Source organism: Callorhinus ursinus, unplaced genomic scaffold (assembly GCF_003265705.2).
Source record: "Callorhinus ursinus isolate GAN/ISIS: 27379988/994484 unplaced genomic scaffold, GSC_fseal_2.0 scaffold12, whole genome shotgun sequence".
Taxonomy (NCBI): Eukaryota; Metazoa; Chordata; class Mammalia; order Carnivora; family Otariidae; genus Callorhinus; species Callorhinus ursinus.
In genome coordinates, this window is record NW_027397074.1 from 75706749 (window position 1) to 75729887 (window position 23139).

At 43.7% G+C, this 23139-nt stretch overlaps 1 protein-coding gene across 10 annotated transcripts in view; it reads right to left on the minus strand.

Moving 5' to 3' along the window:
- The window catches only part of DGKI (diacylglycerol kinase iota), a 453062-nt gene extending 430314 nt beyond the window's left edge, over positions 1 to 22748 (minus strand). For 7 of the 10 annotated variants that reach the window (XM_073899243.1, XM_073899251.1, XM_025854834.2 and 4 more), the window contains exon 1: positions 22345 to 22748. In XM_073899243.1, the coding sequence (XP_073755344.1) occupies positions 22345 to 22748 (404 nt within the window). The remainder of the gene's footprint in view (positions 1 to 22344) is intronic. The other 3 variants (XM_073899248.1, XM_073899247.1, XM_073899249.1) reach the window with 2 other exon arrangements.
- Between the last annotated feature and the right edge of the window lie 391 nt (positions 22749 to 23139).

Here is a 23139-nt window from a genome sequence, read left to right on the forward strand (position 1 = left end):
AAATTTCCTATTGTTCTTACTGAGGAAGAACAGAGTGAGCAACTTCTAGTTCACCGTGGTGAGTTGGACACATATCTCCATCCCAGCTCCCTCTGGAAACTCCCACTAAAATGAAAGTAAAGGAAATAAAAGACATAATTTCACAAGAACAAAGAAAACAGGTAAGATGCCAGCAAAAGGGATGACGACAAGATATTTGGAAGCTGGAGAGTGAAATGAGTAGAGGTGATTGAGTGCAGGCAGGACAGAAGATGCTGGAAATTAAGTGTATCAAAGAGGGAGAAGCAAATGAGAGGTGGATTCCCCCCCCCCCCCAATCAAGTGCAGAAAAGCTCTGGATTAGAGGTGCGAGGTACAGAGGAAGGTGAGGCTGGGGGAGGGGCCTGAAAGTGAGCTAAAGGCTTTACAGAGACTCCTTAGAGCCCCACCCTCAGCAGCCTGGTGGCTACTCCTGCCACACACAGCCAGAAGGGTGGAGATTTAATTCCTAAAGAGACCAAACCAGAGAGACCCAGAAACACCAGCCACACCTGGGTTTGAGTCTGACCGCCTCCACCGAGGGCCGAGAGATCCACCAAAAATCTATACACTGAATAGTAAAAGTTCCAGCCCCAGAGAAGTAACAGGTGTAAACCTCTTAAAAGGAAAGTAGAGCATTCTCCTCAGAGAACTGAACAGAAAACATTAATGTTTAAGATTTTCCCAGTAAAGCAAACCACATCCCCAACCAATCACTCCACAGTGAAGCTTAGTGGTCTCACAAGTGACATACATGTGCACACCGAGCTTGCATGCAGCCTTCTGGGGCCTGTCCCTTAAATATGGATGGATCATCAGATATTTGAATAGAAACCCCAACATGAAAAGAAGGTACTAACATAAAAAGAAAAATAATTTTTTGAAAAAGAAAACAGAGTTAATATAGGCCAAAGAAAATGTCCAAAAATTATCATTAATATCCTTAGAGAAATAAGATATTAAGACCATGAAACAAGAACAGAGTACTATTAAAAAAAAAAAGAACTCTGGAAAATAAGAAAGAACTCTTAGAAATTACAAGTAGGATCACAAAAAATTAAAAACCCAATAAAAGGATGTAAAATACATGAGGAAATCCCCCAGAGGGCAGATAAAAGGAAAGGAGAACTTTTAATAGAAAAGAAAATTAGGGGACTACTCCAGCAGATACAAGTAGCTATATAATATAAATTCCAGAGAAAACCAGTAGATAAAGGGGAAAATAACACCAGAAAATTGCTTAGAACTAAAAGTTTTCAGATTGAAGAAATCTAAAAAGTTCCCACACCATGAATATATACACCTATGCTAAGGCACATATTCTCTTTAACTATAAAGAGAAAAAAAATTAAACCCATACAGCATGAAAAAAAACAAAACAAAACACCAAAGTTATTGAGAACCAGGTGGATTTGGACTTCTCAACTGCAACTCTTGGAAGCAGAGCAGCAACCCAGAAACGCCCTCACCACTCTGAGGTAAAATTATTTCCGATCTAGAACTCCATACCCTGCAAAACTCTTGATCAAGAGTGAGGGCAAAAAAAAAAAAAAAAAAAAAAGAAGGTATTCTCAGACATGAAAGGACTCAAAATATCTACCTCCTATGCACCCTGTCCGAGGAAGCCACCTCCTGGGGAACTTTTTTCCAGTTGGTCATCTAAAAATATGATGGGCAAAATAAATAAATACATAAAATATAAAGAAATAAATAAAAATATGATGGGAAAGAAGCTTATCCAAGAATGTGGTGGGTCCTGGTGCTCTTGAAATTGTTGTATGCTCCACCAAATGAGGCATAAATCAAAGAAGGAATCTAGGAAATTTAGCAAATGGGGACAAAAGATCGCTGTGGTACCCACCAGCCCAGACAGGAGGGGATGGGAGGGAACCAGGACAGCTTGTCTACTCAGGAACAAGGAACCCGATACATGACCTGCTCTGCATAAACAGCACAGAAGATGGATGGTTCTTTTAAGAAGTGTGTGGAAGAATTAGAAACTAGTCCACATAAAAAAAATTTTTTTTTTTTAATGAGACCAATAATACAAGGAAGTAAAATTGTGATCTGAGCACACTGGAAAGATGAAAGAAGAGGTGCACGCAGATAGGACAAAAGAGAATGAAATCCTCACCTTCTCACAGGAAACAACAGAGAGAGATTACAAAAACACATCATTTATAAACAGAAATGTGGAATCCAGAAGAAACAGCTAACCCGCCATAGCAGCTCTGGGGAAATGGGAGTTGATGGGAGAAACACAGAGAAGGGAATCACTGCTCTGTCATAAACCTGTGCTAGTTAACTGCGAACTATGCATTAAGCTATACTTACATACTTACCTTGATTTAAATAAATGTTATATTTACGAAAGAAAACAAAAGTCAGTTCTAGTTAACTATGAGCTAGGCATTAAGCTACAACTTATGTACTACTTTGATTTAAATAAATATTGTATTCAAAAACTAAAACAAAATGTTGGCTAATCCTCACATAACCTGCATTAGCACATCTCCAAAATGATGTGTACCATTGGCAAACCTCTGTTCCAGAGCTGTCGTGAAGAAATGTAATTACCCTGAGACGTTCACAAGGTCTTCACATCATTCCATGGCAGATGGCACACACGTGATTTAGCATGGCGGTAGGGTAGTCATAGCTTGCGTTTAGATAGGGTTTACAGTCTACAAAGTCTACAAAGCGCTTACGTCATTCCGTGCAATCTCCACCATCATGCTGTGCAGTAGGTATTACCAGCCTCTTTTTTCAGATGAGGACACTGGACTTCAGAGAGAGTGAGACCTCTCCAAGGGCTAGCAAGCGACACACAAACAAGGTAACCCCATTTTCGAACACACACACATGCACCCACGGTAGCAGTATTTGCCAACAGGGATAAACAATGACACATTAACAGACTTATTCTCTAATTTTATTTATGCCTTTGTCGATTTAGGACAGTGAAGAACAAACATTTTTGAAAGAAGGCTATTGGGGAAAAAAAAACCTGAGGGTCACTTTTTTTTCCATTTAAAACAAAAGTGGCTTCCCAGAGTAACGTGGAAAGGAATACAAAGTTCTGCATCTTAGAGTTGACTATTATCAAATCCAGTTATGACATTGTTTGGTAGTCTCTACATTATTAACAAGTGGGTTTGTTGAAAGGTAGACAAAGAGAGTTTTCTCATCTTAATCCCGAAATTAGTTTGCAGGCTGCGTCCCCACATCAGACAGGTCACGTGGGGCTGTGGGCCCAAGACTACTACCACTCATCACTCTGGGTGGCCTTGACCCAAGCTCCTACTCCTTCCTGCATGCTAATATTGCTTTGAGCTCCAAGTTGCTCTCTCTTCTACCCAATTTTTCTCTATTTTCCATTTATATGAGAAAAATGATGATTTTCCAGAATGCAGACTGTGGGCCAGCTCTTAGGCCTTGCAGTGCAACGTACATAATGCAGAGAATGAACTGGGCATTGTCCTAATCCTTCAGGAGCAGGCATGAAAGCCAGGGTCAGAACGGGTCACACTGACTTCCCACCACAATGCTGCACTCCATTTACGGAAGATTAGGTCTAAAAAGAGTGTGCAGTTTGCAGCTGAAAGCAAATCTTTCCTGGTGGCAAAATTATCTGTATTTCTATTAACTGGTCCAGCCGATCCCTATTCATGTAATAGTGTTACACAGTAACACAGTCCTCTGACAGCGAACAATGTTTAAGCTGCTCAACTACTATTTTCTAATAAATTCAGAACACATATTTCTCTATTAATTTGTTCAGTACTTTCTAGGTATTGGAATCCGGAAAAAAACTTTCTACTTCATTAGCAAAATTTCAATGACGTGATTTGGGGAGTTTCTCCAAGCAGATTAGGAAGAAAGTTCCCAAGGAAGGTGGGTGGGGGGATGAGGTTTAAGAAGGGCACTCATCGGGCGCCTGGGTGGCTCAGGTGGTTAAGCGACTGCCTTGGGCTCAGGTCATGATCCTGGAGTCCCGGGATCGAGTCCCGCATCGGGCTCCCTGCTCGGCGGGGAGTCTGCTTCTCCCTCTGGCCCTCCCCCCTCTCATGCTCTCTCTATCTCATTCTCTCTCTCAAATAAGTAAATAAAGTATTAAAAAAAAAAAGAAGGGCACTCATTGTGATGAGCACTGGGTATTATATGCAAATGATGAATCACCAGATTCTATCCCTGAAACTAATACTACACTATATGTTAACTAACTAGAATTTAAATAAAATCTTGAAAGAAAAAAAAAGAAAGTTCCCAGCTCTAAGACACCCTAAACTCCCAAATTTTCTCTATGGTTTACCTGGTTAGAACTTAGGACAATATTGTCTAGCTACAGTATTAACTAACGACATCAAATCTAACTACTTATTTACATGACTTTATGTAAAAATGAGTTTAAGTTTCAGGCTCTGAGTACATCTCACATTCTCCTTACTTGATCTTTCCCAGATTTTCATGGATTTGGGATTCACCCCCCTTCCTCGTGTGCTCCTCCTCCTTTCCTATTGTCCCAGAGGCATGAGAGGAGCATGGCTCTCAGCCACAATGGCCACTGCAGAGAGAACAGGGATCTCCCTTCCCTCTTCCTGCCCTGAGGGAGGGAGGGAAGCTTTTCTCCACTCGGGGAAGGTTTCATGACCCAGTAGGGGACAGGTGTCACTTTCGCCACAATGGCTTCTGCAGAAATAACAGTGTCTCCAGAAAGAGGAATTAGCAATGGATCCAAAAGAACAAGGACTTTTCCACATTTGGAGCCTCACCTCTCTGCCCCAAAACCTCCAATGGCTCTCTGTTAACTACAACATTCAAATCCTTCTGATGGCATTCAGGCTTCCTGTAATGAGCACTGACGTTGCTTTTCTTGCCTCACCTTTCACTACGTATCTCCAAGCTCAAAGCAAAATTATCCCACAATTCACATGGCTGCCCCAGTATATTATTCATTTCCACCCCCCAAGTCCTTTCTCATACAGTCCCTCTGCGCTGCTTGTTTTCCATACCTTCCCTCCGTGCGCCCTCTCTTCTCTTGTTGGAATCCCACCAATCCTTCAAAGCAACTGTTTCAAGAAAACTCCCAAACAGAACTAACTTCTCTCCCCCTCTCTGGTGTTTCTACAACCCAGAAATGATCATGTACATCACTTTATACCTGCTGTTTACCTTTGTTCAAGCTGCTGATGTCTAAGAGGTACAGAGTAGATGTAACTCCTAGTAAAGATCCTTCATGCGTGGATTTCTAGGTAGTGGAGCCTGTTGAAAGCTTCCATTTCAAAAAATTCAAATGGCTGATTTCAGGGGCTGTTGAAAAGAGAGCAGAAGCAAATGGAATGTGTTCCAAAATTCTGCTTCTAGTTTGCCATTTGGAACTTAAGGGTATGTTTCCTCCATTGAATCAGGGATATGAACAAATTCACTTAGCCATCTCCTCTTCCATCGTGAAGGGATGTTTAACCGTTTTCTGCTCTAGAAGATCTTTTTCCACTCTTCCATCTGATGTAGGTCCCCTTCCTCTGGGGCCTTCTGACCATCCCTCCATCTTGTACTTACTACTCTGTATTGTTACAGGTCAATTCCCTGCCTCTCCCACACTAGCCCATAAATTCTTGATAACAGAACTTCTTACATCTCTTTTATTTCTAGCACTTAGCATAGTATTTGCCACACAGTAAGCACTCAACACATTTTTTATTTATTTCCCCAATAAGTTATAATCAATTTGAATCAACTTTAAGGTAGAAATCATATATTATTCGACTCTAGATTCCTCAGCAAGGGCTTGAATAGTGATTTGTGCATATAGCATGGGAATATTCCATAACTATTCCTATAAAATGGGTAAGTTTTTGTCCAGGGAACTGCTCATGTTATAAAACATAGGTGAGAAAACCCAATGATTCTCCCCTTGATGCCTTTTTTTAGTACTTTTTCCTGATTTTCAACATCAAGACTTCAAAGAAAGCACTTGATGTGTGGGAGAGCCTCAGAGACCAGGGAGATTCATGTATTTCATTTCTCATGTTCTAAAGCTTCTCTTCTTTTCCATTTCTCATCATCCTCACAAATTATCTCATTCCCTTCAGCTGAGGATGCACATTACTCAGGTTATTTTTAGAACACCCTTGTGTGCAATATTGGCAGTTCAAAGCACCAGAGAGAATCCACCAAACACACAAGGAGTCTCCTGGGGTTTTTGCTTTGTCCTTGAAGCTCTTTTCCTAGTCTCCTAAGGTCTTTCCTGTAAGAACCAGGTGAGCCACATTAAAGGTTCAAGTCCATGTATTCACGTCCATGCCTCCCTGGCAAATGACAATAAATATTTATTGAACATGATAACTAATGTTAAGAATAAAACAGGGAGCATAATAAGCAATTTCTGTGACACAGAACCTGAAGCTACACATCCATATTCCAAGTTCATACCCTGAATCTTGGAAATGCCTTGCCAAATTTCAGGAATCTCCTGATGGAGAAGCAGTGATGCTCTTCCCCCACCCTTCACTCTGGCTCGAAATACAACTACAAGCTGAGCTAAGTATTCTTTTTTTTTTTTTTTTTTTTTAAGATTTTATTCATTTGACAGAGGGAGACACAGCGAGAGAGGGAACACAAGCAGGGGGAGGGGGAGAGGAAGAAGCAGGTTTCCCGTGGAGCAGGGAGCCCAATGCGGGGCTCGATCCCCAGGACCCTGGGATCATGGCCTGAGCCGAAGGCAGACGACTGAGCCACCCAGGCGCCCCTGAGCTAAGTATTCTTGATGGCAGGACAGCCAGTCCACCCAAAAGCCATAGAACTTGTTCCCTCCTGCACAGAGCTCTGTATTTCTGGCAATTTGCAGGAGGATGAAGCTTACACAGAAAAGAGAGGACAAATTTCCTGTCCTTACCCTTATGGAAATCAGTCACCACTGTAGTGAGGAGGGGAGGAACATGTGACAAGCAAAATGACGGAGAACACCCAGAATGACTTTCCTCTTTCCCCTGCCTCCAATGTTCTCTTCTTCCTACTTACACCTCTGAAGTATAACTTCGCAATTAGAGAACTGGACTTCTTAATTCAAGAACTGTATCATTCAATGTTGTCATTTAAGGATGACTGGCTAGAGGTTTCTAGGGGTTTGACAAATTAGTGTCTTGCCACTAATCTCTTAAAGAAGCACTGTTCAATAGACCTGTCTTCAGTGACAAAATGTGCTGTTCACTATGGTGCCTACTAGTCACTGTGGCTTTTAAGCACTTAATGTGTGGCTAGTGTGACTAAAGAATTGGATTTCAAATTTAATGTATTTAATTTCTTCTGCTAGGCACATGTGGCTAGTGTCTACTGTACTGGACAGCCCTCGTATCTGAAACAGTAAAATGCTATCCTCTGGACAAATAGGTAATTTTTTGGCCCCCAAATAGAGATTTAGTCAAAGCACAGATGGATTTCTTTATAAGCTCTGTGTCAAAGCACTAAAAGAAAGTTCACCAGGGGCACTTGGGTGGCTCAGTCAGTTAAGCCTCTGCCTTTGGCTCAGGTCATGATCCCAGGGTCCTGGGATCGAACCCCACATCAGGCTCTCTGCTCAGCGGGGAGTCTGCTTCTCCCTCTCCCTCTGCCTGCCACTCTCCCTGCTTGTGTGCTCCCTTCCTCCCTCTCTTTCTGTCAATTAAACAAATAAAATCTTAAAAAAAAAAAAAAAAGTTCACCAAAACCTCACAGACAAAGAGCTTAAGCCAGTTTTAGAAGGGTTGACCACAGGCATTTCTCCATCAGCAGTAGTAGGGTCAAGGGGAGGGTGATGCAGGCATAAGCCTGAAAAATAGAGATAATAGTAAATAGTTCTTAAGAGAGAGCTTGACATTTCTTATTTAGGAAAGAAGAGAGAAAGGGACTGAGGGAGGGAGGGAGAGAGAAAAGGAAAAGGAATCTGGAACATTCTAGAAGTGCTTGGTGTCTGAAATAAATATAAAACATGCCAAATAAACATTTAGCCAAACTGAAATGACAAACCTGAAGTGAAATGGCTGCAAACTAAGCAAGGTGTTGGAAATTTCATCAGTAAATTATCGAATTAGCAACCTGGATATTTGGCTTTTGGAACAAGTTTAATAGCAATTGGCCTGAACCCATGTGAATCCATATACTCATGGCAGCCAAAGGCCACAGCAAGGGAGCTAAGTCCCTAGAGCCATACCCATATACATGGAGGTTGTGCCCTGCATTAGGACACCCAGAGGAGGAAGGCAGGTGAAGACTGAAACCCACCCCTAAGTGCTAGCCACCACATGCTAAATCCTGGCTCTGGGGCTGACCGAGCTCAGGAGTAAGGGAGGATTTTTATTAACTTGTCATTTAGACTTGAAACCTGTTTCTAATTCAAACAAAGACACCACATGTGCCAGTGACGGCCCTGGTTAGACCACATTTTTAATTTACTGCTCAATTCTTATGAAGAAAGCCATGGATAAACCAGGATGCTGTCCAATTAGGGACAGACAGAACAGTGGGTTTGCAATCACTTTTAGATAAGGGATTAACTGAAGAATAAAAGTGGAGATGCTTTAGTCTAAAGAAACAGGGCTACAGAGAAATGTGATACCTAATTTCACATACTTGAAGACCTAACATATAGAAAAAAAGGGAAGGGTTAATCTGAATATCCCCCAGAAATGCAAATGTAATGCCACTAGGCAAAAAAATAAAGGAGTCGGGTTTAGCCTCAACATGGAGGCAGCATGGTATCATGGGGAAAAATACTAAACCTTGGGTGACTTAGAACTGAGTCTGAATCCTGATCCCATCAACTAATACCTCTTCGACTTGAAGCAAATTACTTCCTTCTGTGAGATTCAGTGTCCTCATTTGTAAAATAGAAATCACTAATTCAGACAGTTGTTATAATAATTAAATAAGAGAATAACAAAACAGGAGGCACAAAGTACCTAAGTCATGCTAAATATTCATTAAATGGTAATACCTTATTTTTCCCTATAACAAAAACTTTACAACAATTAGATGATACATCACTCTCTCTAACGTAGCCAAGAACTCCTGACATGGAAGACGTTCACCAGCCTCTGCTCGTGGATCATTTGCCAATGACACTTTATCAGTTAGGTATTTTTTTTTTTAACTTAAACAAAGAGGAAGTTCATTGGGAAGATGTTGGATTGTTCACAATTTAATCGAAAGGCTGGGGGATCCATGCTTGGAATGGACAGCAGCAAGGGCAGCAGGAACGGTCTTACCAGGGCACTGCTAATGGATATGAACAAACTTGCACTCCCTTTGACAGCCTTTAAGAGGTCAAATCCAAAAGAGTCTGAATGTCCAGACTCGGGTCATATGTCCTAAGATACTATCAGTGAGGTAAGAGGAAATCAGCCATGACAGCTTCCAAAGACCTCACTGGCCTCCATGGTGCAGAGCCAGGTACCTTGATGTACAATCCCACAAGCCTGCACACAACAGGAGAGAGGTGATTCCCATGAGGAAAACAGGGTCTATCTATACATTCATACTGGGATATAGCACACAGCAATGTTTAAGGGCACTGGACAACGAGTTCTTCTGACATTCAAATCCTGGCTCCATTGCTTGCTAGCTGTGAGGTCCTGATATGGTACTTCATTACCCTGTGCCTCAGTTTCCTCTTCTGTAAAACTGTAAATAGTAACAGTACCTACCTCATAAAGTCACCGTAAGAATTAACTGGAATAAAGTATACAAATCATTTAGCACAGCTCCCAGCACACATAAGTTATTGTTGCTATTGGTAATATTACTATTAGTAATGCTGAGGATACACCACCGAGCACCTCAGAAGTGCTTTTTCTGAAAGACACGGAGGCTCTTACCCTTCTGTGTCTTCATGCCAGGAGAGACATCCTCTCCTTTCCAGACCTCTTGACTTGATTTCCCCATGTAGATAACAATATATATATAGATATTGTGTAGATAACAATAACAATTTCCTCTAACACCAGAACTGCTTCACTAAAGCCATTTTAAGTAATTGTAAAAAGTGCACAATGAAATGTATGAGAAGCACTAATTGCTGGAGAGATGCTAAAAACAACTATACTAATGAACCCACACCACAGTGGGAATAACTGTTCGCCATTTGTGGATTCATCCATGTATTATTTCTTCTGAACATTACTTTTAGTTCCTGGAAGAGGTACTTTGCCATAAATGGGAGGGCAATTTACTGGAAGTTAAAGACCAGCTTCCAAGCATCCCATCTGCTCCGGGAAAGAGGTATTTTCTCTCAAATGGCTTGGGGAGGGGACTGGGGGAGTGATGGTGTGTAGCGCACTCTTAGAAAACAACAAAGTTTGCTCCCTTAACAACTCCCATGAAAGTGTTTGCTAAAGAAAATATATTTGTCTAGATACACATAAATTTCACAACAGTCTGTATAAGCTAGGGCAGAGATGACAGAAATGCCTAGAAAAGCAGGGCCATGGGCTTCCACACACAGATCTTGCAGCCTTCAAAATTAATGATAGTGCAATCAGAAAAAACATATCACCTGACAGCTCTAAAATTTGACAATCTCCTCTTCTCACACATTACTATAGAAGAATCACACACATCCATGTCTTAGATACATGCCTTCCTCTATACTCATATGCTTTTTGCCGATAAAACTAAACTCGAGGACTTATGCTAGCCATGTACAGTATTTTATCTTCATTTTTAAGAGCCTTCAGTTGCCAGCAAAATCTCAATACAATGAAATCTTGCCCACGAGCCAACTCCTCGCTGCAACCAAATTATATTCTATGTCATGTTACTCCAAAAACTTCGAATTCTAAATTATCCAGAACATTTCATGGAGATGGTCTCAGTTAACGTCAAATACGCCCTCAAAAGCGTACCTGTTTGGCAGTTGTGTTTTCTGGAGACACTTTCAAATCCTTAAAAGTGCAAGGAGCTTGTGGGTGTTGTGCAATCTTAGTCACAGATCACGGGAGTTTGGTTTTTAGGTGATCAGCTATATGGAATTCTCTCCTCATATTCAACGAATGTGTTGAGGTGTCCACTTCTCCCCTTAAAATCCCTGAGCCACAGGAGTATATGCTATATGGAGACATGAAATGTTGCTGTAAAAATGAAATGCTATTCTTGGAATAGCTCTATGTCATTGCTCGAACTGAATCTCCTTTACAATGAAATGGCTTCTGCTTAGCAACTAATGCAAAGGAAGAACCTGAATATTTCTCTTCCCCCCCGCCCCGCCCCAGAAGAAGGAGTGTTAAACATTAACCATTCCACTGGTGGTTTCACGTTTTTGAATCTATGGAAAGAGTAAATGAGGTTGACAGTGAGATCATCCTCCTTGTCGATGTGATATGGATGTGATATGCCACCCAGCGACCGATTCCAACTTTGTCCATTGTGATGAACAATGGAGACAAATTCAAGTAAATAAAATTAACCAAAGGGAGATGTTGCTGTCGACCTTCCCAGAGAGTGGTGCACAGAAGCAGCACCCCAAAGTGAAAAGAACATGGGACTTCACATCCAAAAGCCAGCCTAAGCCTGGCAGTGCCCCTCACTGGCCCGTGGCTTTGGGATCCTCACTTAGCAGTCATGCCTGTTTCCTGAAATGTACAACGGTTATAAAACCAGCACCTACTCCACCTGTTGCCTAAGATTGTTCTGAGAGTAAAATTCGATCAAGTACATGAAAGCAGTTTATAAATGGTAAAGCCCGAAGAGTGCCACACACGTTTTTATTATAAGGACTTAAATTTAGTCGGTATTAACAGTGTAAGAAATCTCCAGAAATCTGTCTTTAAAAAAAAAAATCCCTTAGATTTTGTTATAATTCCACACTGGCTCATAGAAAGCTTCTGTTTTAATCTTTAAATAGCTTTGTCGTCTATTTTTGAACTAGAGATTTATTTTGCTAAGAAATTCTGAAGGTTTTCTTCAAACGGGAAAGAATGACTCAGGTTTTTAAAAATCATCCTTTGAAACTTTCTAGGTGAGTATAACAGCACACATGCAAATACTTATGAATTCTGAAGGGTGTTGTTCTGAATAAACTTATCCTGCAAGTACTTACAGCCTGAATAGGCCCTCCAGTTAAAGGTGAAGACTCAAGTCTCCTAAGAATACTTACACATAAAACAAAATCCAATGGAGCTACTGTGCCATTTCAACCACATAAGGTACACATAAATCAGTGCTAACTTCTTTGCTGGACCCCAAGCCATTATAGCATTAACCCCTCCCCTCAAGTCCCGCTCTGCTTCCAAAAAATCACAAGGTCTTGTACTGGAAGTAGAATTTGAAGGAGGGCGCACGTACTGGGCTATCATCCCTGCAAATCACTTCCCTGCCCCAGGAACCTGGATTTATTCCCCCATCTCAGGCAATGGAAAATTCATATAGTTGTACAAAGAGCCACCAAGGAAAGCTCAATCTCGGCCCCCCTACAGTTGCCGGTAGCACAGAGTTCTTCACAGAGCTGAGTCCGCAGGAAAGGAATTCCTGCTCTGTCGGCCCATCAGCCTGTCTCTATGTCCTGTGTCAGGACTGGCTGGACCCACCAAAGTGATGGGCCTCACGGGTCTCTCCTCTCAGGAGACCGTGAGTCTAATAAACCATCAGATGGTGAAAATAGGGCTATTGGCACCCAGGGAGTGGGAAAGGGTAAAAGAAGAACCAGGGTGAAAAGCTTCATTAGGAAAGTGATAGGCAAATAGGGGCATGGATCTTAACTCTACCATTCCACTAGCTTTGTGACCTCAGGCAAGTTGGTTAAACTCTAAGCCTTGATACCCTTATCTGTAAAATGGAAGTAATGATAGTTCACACTTCAATGAGGTGTAAATGAAATACTATCTATAAAAATGTTTAGCAGCTCTTGGCACCGAGTAAACAACAAAATCAGTACCTTATACTAATAGTCACAAGTAGGTAGTTAAGTAAATTAACACTTGCAGTCCAAGTCTGAACCCTAAGAAGAGCTTGTTTCTTCTCTTAAGTGCGCTGCACGAAAGCTTTGCAAGTCCATGGGCTGTCTTTGCTGCCTCGGGGGAATGGTCTGTCAGAGGCCACTGGGAAGGACAGGGACAAGTGGTGTCTGTTTGTTTGGGGCCCCTGTGAGAAAAGGCAGGATAGACCAGGAAGGCTCAGCGGCCCCATGGGTGTTCCCTCTGCCAGGGAAGATCAGGCTCTGAGGCTGCTGGGGTTCAAGGTTTTTCTACTTCCTGTCTTACTTTAGATGCTGAGGACAGTGCTTCAATTGGACAGAGACAAAAATATGCTATAGCTTAGTCTTTGCATGGAGAGGGGGCCGATTTAAAAGGAAGAAACCGTTTTAAATCAGGCTCTTTTCTCAAAAACCCCTACAGGGAATGCTCTCCATCTCAGAGAGAGAGAGTGCCTCAAACCCGGTTACATACATAAGGACAGTGATGAAAACACAGTCCTTTCAGTTTGAAGAAGGCTCCAGAAGTTTGTCTCCAAAGTGATACATGGAACCCTCTCCAACTGCTTCCGCACAAGCTTATATAAAGCCCCCTTTCATCTTTAAACAAATTGCTTTCAAGTGTTTTTAAAACAAAAATGTATTTTTCCATAGGATTTTTAACATCTTTCTGACATACAAAGAAACGACACATTTTAAAAATGTACTTTGGATTTTTTAAGGAGTCTATTTTCTGGCTATTTCCTGAAAATGTACACTATACACAAAAGCAACCAAACTGCCTTTCCTTTGCCTTTTGTAGGAAAAAAAAATGAATTAACTTCCTCAGTAATTATTCCACAGTCCTGAGCTAGTTCTATTTGTTCAACAAATATTTAATAATCACCTACAATTTTAAAAAGTAAATTCTGTTGTTTGGCCTAGTTGAGAAAACAGAACATCCCAGAAGGCTGAGCTTTCCACTTCTGAAATAATCCAGGACAGGTAGCATCTGGGAAGCTTTTTTTTTTTTTAATTTTTTATTGTTAGGTTAATCACCATACATTACATCATTAGTTCTTGATGTAGTGTTCCATGATTCATTGTGCATAACACCCAGGGCTCCACGCAGAACGTGCCCCTTTGAATACCCATCACCAGGCTAACCCATCTCCCCACCCCCCTCCCCTCTAGAACCCTCAGTTTGTTTTTCAGAGTCCATTGTCTCTCATGGTTCGTCTCCCCCTCTGACTTACTCCCCCCTCATTCTTCCCCTCCTGCTATCTTCTTTTTCTTTTTTCTTAACATATATTGCATTATTTGTTTCAGAAGTACAGATCTGTGATTCAACAGTCTTGCACAATTCACAGCGCTCACCGTAGCACATACCCTCCCCAATGTCTATCATCCAGCCACCCCATCCCTCCCACCCCCCCACCACTCCAGCAACCCTCAGTTTGTTTCCTGAGATTAAGAATTCCTCATATCAGTGAGCTCATCTGATACATCTTTCTCTGATTGACTTATTTCACTCAGCATAACACGCTCCAGTTCCATCCACGTCGTTGCAAATGGCAAGATCTCATTCCTTTTGATGGCTGCATAATATTCCATTGTGTATATATACCACATCTTCTTTATCCATTCATCTGTCGATGGACACCTTGGCTCTTTCCACAGTTTGGCTATTGTGGACATTGCTGCTATAAACATTGGGGTGCACGTACCCCTTCGGATCCCTACATTTGTATCTTTGTGGGAAGCTTTTTCTCCGATTGCCAGGACAGGGCAGCCGGCTATTATCTGGACACACAAAGCAGACATCATTGAGCCAGCCCAGCAGAGAAATAACCTCTGTCCTGCAGTCCCTGTGACAACTGTATTTCTAGGACCTCTGTCTTTATCTACTTATCTATTCCTGACACTTGAAGCTCTCAGAACCCTGTTACCCAATCCCCCATGTCTGGCTTCCTGTTCCCAAACGACTGGTTTGGGGGTGTGGGCCACTGTGGCTCTGCACACTCACAATGCCCATCTTCTCTGACCTTGTCTTCCTTCCTACTCCAATTTCCACAGCACTCGGAGGCAGCTTGGTCCCCTTCACACCCTCTGGTTAGGAGTCAACTCATTTTTAATAAGTTGTGAGAGGCAAAGTACGTATTCTATACCTTGGTGAATGCCAAAACCTATAAATTAAATGTTCAACATTTTGAAAAATAAAAAACAAATCTCCTTAATTGGACTTAAGTATGAAAGACACCACTCAAACACTCACAGCTTACTTTGTGATGAGGAACATTATGAGTATCAGCCTTCCAACAATCCCACAGGCTGGGGTACTCCTATCACTACTATTTTATAGATGAGGAAATTAAGGCACAGAGAGATTAAATAACTTGCCTGAGGTCACACAGCAGGCAGAGATAGACAGAGAACTGAACCCCAGTAGTAGGGCTCTGGAGTCAGGGCTGTTAACCACAATTCCACCTGTCTCTCATGACATTGGAGAGTAAGAACAATGAGATTTGGTTGCCGTTTAACTCTTACTATTTTAAGCTTTGATCGTTTCCCCACTCCATCCAGCAAGTCAGACCATTGATGTTATAGCTTAAATCAGAATTGGTTCTTATCAGAGCATTATTTATGAATCTAAATCTACCAGCAAATCTCCACTTAACGCAAAATGCAGGGAGGTTAAGGACTACAGAAGTCCCTGTCAGAAAGCTGTTGCCTTTAAAAGACAGTATTTGCTCCATTTCAAAGGCTGATAAAACCTCAGGGCTGGAAGGAAAGACCAAGAAAATTCATCTGTGAAGGCCCTTCTTCCCACCTCTGCCCAAGCACAGCCCCCTCCCTCAGCCTGACGATTTGCTTTTTCTCTAGAAGACCAGAGCAGTGCTCACGCCCCCTCCCTTTGAACGCTGTGGTGTCAGGACACTAACCAGCCATCCTTCAAGTGCTCTAAATGTACGTGAATAAAAAGTAGCTGGTGCTTTTTTGAAGGATTTGTTATTGCGTTGAGTGAAAAACAAAACAAAAGCTCAGAGTCACTATGTCGACAAAGGAATTCTCCCTAAAACAACTTTTCCACCAAAGTCGATCAGGTGAGCTGCAAGGACAGAGTGAGGTAATACAGCACGGAGGTCGCTGGAGTCACAACCTGGGGCTGGCCAGGCAGCTGTCAGGACCAATTCCAGAAACGTGGGGGTAGCCATCTCTCTGCTGTCCTAAGTTCTAATCACAGGAAAAGGAGTCCACGGAAAAATTCCCCAAGAGGAAATCAATGATGCCCCCTTGGAAAGGGATGAGACAGACAGAAAGAGAGCCAGAGAGCTAATTAGTGCTGCTCAGAAGGCAAATTAAGGCCTTTTCTTTGACAAGCTGCAAATAGCTGGTTAAGTCAGAGCCCTGCCGCCCCTCCCCAGCCTCCGACAGCTGGCTAAACGGCTGATGCAGGTACTCACACAGGAAGTTGTAAACAGAAACAGAGTTCTGGGCTGTTGGACAAAGTGCAAATGAGAAAAAAAGCAAACCTGTCTTTCAGTAGAAAGGAAAATCACAACTGAGACGGACAGGGAATGGTAAGAGAAGTCATTTATTTAAAGAAGGCAATTAAATTCCTTCATCCAATAGATATTTATCCAACACCTACTGAGTAATAAGAACAGGATTCAGAGAGTCAAATGGTTAAGGTGCAATTGGCGTCTTCAAAGGAGCTAACAACTTAGTAGGGAATAATAATAACTGGAAAAGTGAACTCTGTGCTGAGTCCTCTCCATAAAGTAACTCATGCAATTCTCATCACAAACCTTGAAGGTAGGTATTATGATTACCCCATTTTAGAGATGAACATGCCAAGCCTGAAAGGGGTTACAGGACATGCCCAAGACCAGCTAGAAGGCTCTGGGTTCAAATCCTAGTCTAACTCCCACACCAGAAAATTACAATGAAGTCTGAACACAGCTTTTTGAGAAAGTGCCACGTGAGGACATGGGAAGACCCACCACCTATCACAGAAAGTGGACACTTTGGAGCTTACTCCTCAGAAGGAGTTTGCCTGGTAAACAAGCCAGAGAGGAATTATGGGGGCATTATGTGCAAGCAGACATAACTTGGCATTTTTAATTTCTTTAATCTTCTTCTACATTGCATTGGTTTGTTAAGCTTTGCAGTAGGCATAACATTCCAACCAGTTCAAACAATTCCAACAGTTCAAATAGTTCCAGCCAGTTCAAACAATGTGAAATTAGTCCATTTTTATAGTTATTTCATGCAAATTAAATTTCAAAGAAAAAAAAAAAGAAAGAACTCTGCAGCTTAGACTTTGTTTCGCTCCTTACCTTCATCCCCCAGTTATCCACCATTAATTTGGAGCATGCCAAAATAAAATTAAAATTATAAGGTCTATAAACTAAAACTAAAATTATAAGGTCTCAGAAAAAGTAATTAGGATCAGCGTTATCAACATAAACCCAAGTAAGAAAGTAAATGTCATGTCAACATCTAGGCAATGGTCCTTCCAGATGCTTCCAGTTTCACGCAGTGAATGCCTCTGAGCCCACTCCAAGAACAACTCAGGGTTGCCTGAAGGATGTGTATCCCAGAGCCCAGCCCAGCTGGACAGGGAAGGTGTAGCCAGCCTGGGCCCTCACTGGGAGTCCTCATTTTCTCATATTAGAGAGGGAAATGTTCCAAAGAGTCAGCTCTACTCTAATTTAATTTGTCCCTATGAGGCGATGTTGTCATTGCCACAGCAGAAATGAACACCAGCAAAACTCCCTTCAACTCCTCCTCCCTCTGATGCCACACGGTCCAAGGCTGTCACTCTCCCATGGTAAAAACCAAGCCTCTGGAAGATCAACTAGAGCAGATTAAGTACTCTGGACGATGGTTCAAGTGCATTCTTGCCTAGTTGGTGTCCTGATTGAGGAAGTCAACACTTAGCCAAGTCCTAAGTAATTATTGAGGAAGGAAACATTAAATTAGAACCAGTTTTCATCTGATCCTGAAGCCTCTAAATAGTGAACAAATGTATAAAACATAAAAGAAATAAAATTGATTTACAAAGGAGGATGCCACACACTGATATCCAGGAGAAACAAACTTCCCCCACACACAAATGATTTTTTTTGCAAAAAAAAAAAAAAAAAAAAACAGGGCACATGCAGTCCTATTTGGCTTTCTACATCCCACTGGTCTTTCTTATAATCACATAATCTTGTTTTGAAGGACAAAACAAAAATGGAAATACTATGTTCTTATCACCAACCTGCAAAGAATAACAAATCATTTTTTACCGAGTTGTCTAACCTAAGGACTTTAATCCATCCTGCTGGCTCCTTCTATCTCATACCAAAATGTCCCTGTAAGGAGGGTTTGGCAGTACCATTCTGGTGTAAAAGTAGAGACGCTGAAGCATACTATCAACATCTTAAAAGTAATGGTAGTTGAACATCTTCTTACCAGTGAAATCACGCCCCATCGTTTATTTTGGGCTGCTCAAGGAGGTACACACAGGCCAGTTCTTCACTGGATCTAGGTACACCTACATAACATCTGTGCAATTTTTATTCAAAGGCATATAAAACTCTAACATGGGTATCTTCATAATGATGGCAGGTGTCATGTAGGTGGTTTTGCTCTACGAAGCAAAACTAATATATGTTTTGGTGATCATTCATTTACATTCATTTTCATTTCTGAAATAAAGGAGGGATTCCTTAAAATTATATAGCCAGCGTGATACGACCCAACAAGTGTAAGAGATAATATATAATGATGACCCATGGCATATTACAGAGAAGGTGAAAAGACAGATCACACTGCACACACACACACACACACACACACACACGCATACACTTACACTCCACACCACACAAGTCTGTGGAGAGACTTCGAACCTGAAATGAATGTCTAGGTCTAAAGAGAGAACCCTTTAGAGTCAGATCTGGGTTTCCAGTCTGCCTCACACCCAAGCTCTATACCTCAAGTTCATTGTCTATAAAATAGAAATAACCATAATCACATCATAGGACTCTCATGACAAGTAAATAGGATGGCATATGCACAAATAGTTACTTCAGTGCCTGGTACACGGAAGACAATAAACGTCAGCTACCCTCTCCTTCCCCTCCCCTGTGTATTTCTGAAAGACTTTTTTTTTTTTTACTAACTTAAATGGGAATTCTTACAGCAGTTAAGAAAAAAAAACACCAGTTCCTACACATTATATAGTCGTTGGCACATATGTATCATGTTGCAGCACGATAATTTGCAAGGAAAAAGGAAGTAGTAATTTTAAGAGAAAAGTACCAGCTCACTTGCACTGCCTTCTAAAACCTTTAGCTTCACAGTCTACAGAGACTATTTGCTCTAGGGGAGCAGAATCTGACATAAAGGAAAATTCCTCATGGGAAAAATGGTTCCCCCCCCCCAAAAAAAAGCCAAGAAAGAAAAGATAATGAGGGGAAATCTAGGGGTATATAAAGGAGTTTATTTTACTTAACAAAGTAAAAGTCAAGCAAAATGAATAATCTGCCTCCAGAAATGGTTATTTAAAGGCTTTTTGTAAAGGGCTCTAGTTCCTAAAAAGACAGGAGTCACTGCATATGCCCACCCACTCCTCATTTATTTTTAAAATCTAGCTTATATGTTCCTTAGCAACAGAAGGAGCAGATGAGACCCCCCTACACACACGCACACGCACACCCTCTCCCCAAGCCCCCTTCTTCTTTCCTGTCAAGTGTCATTCTGCAAATACCCATGTTCTTCAAAAGATATTTTTTACCTACCTGCACATCTCCTCTTCCCCACCTCAGACGACCCCCCCTTACACAAGCATCCACACTTCACTCTCCAACCGAACCCCCTGGCTCAGGCTCCATCCTGTGAGGTATTCCCAACCTCTCTCCACAAACTCCCACCAGGCCCTGACCTTGGCTGGCCCCGGGAGTGGGGTGGGGTGGTGCTCCCTGAGGAGCTAAGGCCCAACTCCAGCCAGACTTGTACTTTCCTCACAGACCACTTACTAACCCACTAACAAAATGGTCAAGGCCCCAGCTACAGCTGAATCAAGCAGGAATGGCTGCCATGGCGAGTGGGGAGGCCGTTCACCATGACTCTTAAAAAAATAATAATAGTAATCAAAATGGAGACCCTCTGAGGGTCACCCAGGACAAATGTGGGCCAGATGAAATCGCCTATCTTTTCACTCTCCTTTCTCTGACTTTGGGACCACCTGGCCTTGTTTGGCTGGGCACTGTTTATGAGCTCAAAGATCAACTGTTTAGCCTTTGGGGAAAAACAAGGCAGCAATCCTCAGATATTAATGTGCTTAAATATTGCTTGAGGAGACTGTTGAAAATTCCCACCCACAGACTGATTTTGTAAGTCTGGGGTGGCAGGCATTTTTAACCAGCCCTCTGAGGTGATGCTGATGCAGGTGGTTCCCTGAATTGGAGATTGTAAAGCTTTATTTAAAAGGAACTGTTCACAAAGTGGGATCCACCTCTATGGATTGTAAGGCAAATGCAGTATTATTATTTTTATTTTATAAAAAAAATGCTGTGTCCAAGTCTACGTTTGTGTGCACACACTTACGCATGCATGTGTGAGCGTGCAATCCAGAGAGCCATGTCCCACTCACACAGTACCCAGGTCCAGGAGAGAGATGCAGAGGATGACCCCGGCCAAGAGGCAAGCTGAAATGATTTCCCTTGCAAACTTGGGCTTTGCAGCCCTACCTAGTGTAGTGAGGAATCTGATGAATACCAGGAACACATGAGAGTTTCTCAGCTCAGGAGCCCAGACCCACAATGTGCTTAATGTAATCAACTGCCCTCCAACTCACAGTTCCTAAATTAGGCTGAATGTAGTCCCTGTTCCCCTAAGGGCCAGGCAGGCCATCATTACGAGGAAGTAGAACTGCCCGTGTCCTAGCATACCTCCCTAGAGCTACCCCACTCTCCAGCACCTGTCTATTTTTAGAAACCAGAAAATATAAAGAGAAAGATTCATTTGATCCTGATCTACGTGAGTAACTAAAAGAGCAAGTCAAGTGGGAAACTCCCTCAATGTACAGCGAACAAAATGCACGCGAGAGATGCGGGAGCAAGAACCTCACCCAGAAGACCGTTTCTGAGTCATTAGAAGCCAACCAACACTTAAGACACACGGCACATGCCCTAGTGCCTGGGGCTTCCTGTCCAGGCAATGCCTATGGGGATCCCAGTGATTCACACACATGCCCCCATAAATACAACACACACCCTCACAAACCCACACACCTCTGTCATCTGCTTTTGCTTACATAACAGCACATGGTGGGGCAGGCTTAATACTTTATATGGGCTTCTGGAAAGGACTGCTGGCTCAAGGGAGAGGGTCACAGTAATGTTGTTATTGACCCCTTTTCAAGAAATGCTCAGAGCCCTAGCAAGTGTAAATTTTTGTAATTCTATGCTTATGTTTTTTTGTTTTTTTGTTTTTTTTTGGCTTTCAAACTAACAAAGCAGTAAGGGTAATCTGAAACTCTCTGAACCTCTCAAAATCTTTATTCTTGCCTGGGGATGGGGGTGGGGAGGAGCAGCGGAGAACCTACTGAATCCTCATTTCTCATATTTACATCCTGAGACAATGTGGGGTAATCCTTTATCATAATCTGGTGGCCATTTACCCTACCCTGTTCTTGTCTCACAAATGTATCCATCCTCAGGGGCAAGCGTGGTCCCATTCTCGCACTCACCCCCGGCTTGCCAGTGGGTCCCTACCTCCTCCTGCTGGGCACACGCAGGGGAGGGGAAGAGGGCACACGTACAGGTAACCCCCTAACCAGCTGGGTATCTACAGACTTCGATCCCCATCGACCCTTCCTTCACGGGAGGCTTCGGTGCAGGGCCAACTTCCCGTAAGGATCTCTCTTCAGGACCGTGCTGTTCTATCCTGCCTGTAGGGCGATCTCAACTATCAAGTTAGTGCCAAAGGTTCATCCAAGGAAATCTAGAAGGTAGGGGGAGTGGTTATAGATGACACCGGCTTAGGGACAACTTTGAAGACTTCTCTCAAGAAGACTAGGCATCTCCACCTGGGTCTGCACCCCGCCCCCGCCCCCGCGCCGGCGCGCACACGCATTTGTTGTTGTTGTTCTGACCTCAGGGACCCAGTCTTCTGTCCTGTTCCAGAGGGAAACCGGGCGCACCTAGCTTCCCTCCAGCCCAGAAGGCTGGGATGAGAAGAAAATACATCTCCCCACAAGGGGGAGAGAGGAAGAGAGCGCGAGAGAGCGAGCGAGAGGGAGAGCGCGCCAGGTGCCCCCAACTCCGGGGAAGCGCCTCGGTGAGGGGCAAGAGCGGGTCTCAGCCCCGCGGCGGCACCTGTCTCCCCGCCGCCTCGGCTCCCGCGCCTACCTGTAAGAGACCTGCTTCCGGAAAGTTAAGTTCCTCAGCTTCTCCTCCAGCGCCTCGTCCTTCTCCTTCGGGCCGGCGGCCGCGGGCTCTTCCAGGGCAGCGGCCCCAGCCGCCGCCGCTGCCCCCGCGCCCCGCGGGTCCGCGCCGCCCTCGGCGCCCAGGCAGCAGCTCCCGGCGCCGCTTCCGCTGCTGCTGCCGCCGCCCGTCGCCCCCTTCTCCTCTCCCGCCGAGGAGCTGGGGTTCATGGCGACCGCTCCGGCGGCCGCGCAGGGAGCCGAGGCGGCGGCGCTGCAGAGGCCCGGCCGGCTGACGGCGCGGGCGGCGGCCGCCACTGCAGGAGAGCGAGCAGGTCCGCGCGCCGCTGGCAGGGGCAGCAAATGGCAGCCCCTTCCCGCAGCATCCATCCGCGGCTGCACCGCACCGGGGCATTGTGGGAAACTCCGTGCCTCCACTCCCCCTCCCCGACCAATCAGAGGCCACCTCCCTCCGCCCCCCTCTGCCTCCCCTCTGCCAACCCGCGCGCTCCAGCCCCCCTGGCCTTTTCCTAAATCGGGGGCACGAGCCAGAGCTGACCCTGAACTCTGCCCTGAGGCGTCGGGCTGCGGGAGAGGAGGACTGAGGGAGGGGACGAGGAGCCGCCCGCCCGGGCGCCGGGCGCGGGGCACGAACCCAGACATCGGGAGAGGGGAGCCCGGGAGGGAAACTCAGAGGGAAGCGTGCCGCGCCCTGGTTAATACACGAGACGGCTGGGACCGGGACGGGCGAGGTGCCCTGCCCAGGCAGTCAGCCCTTGAG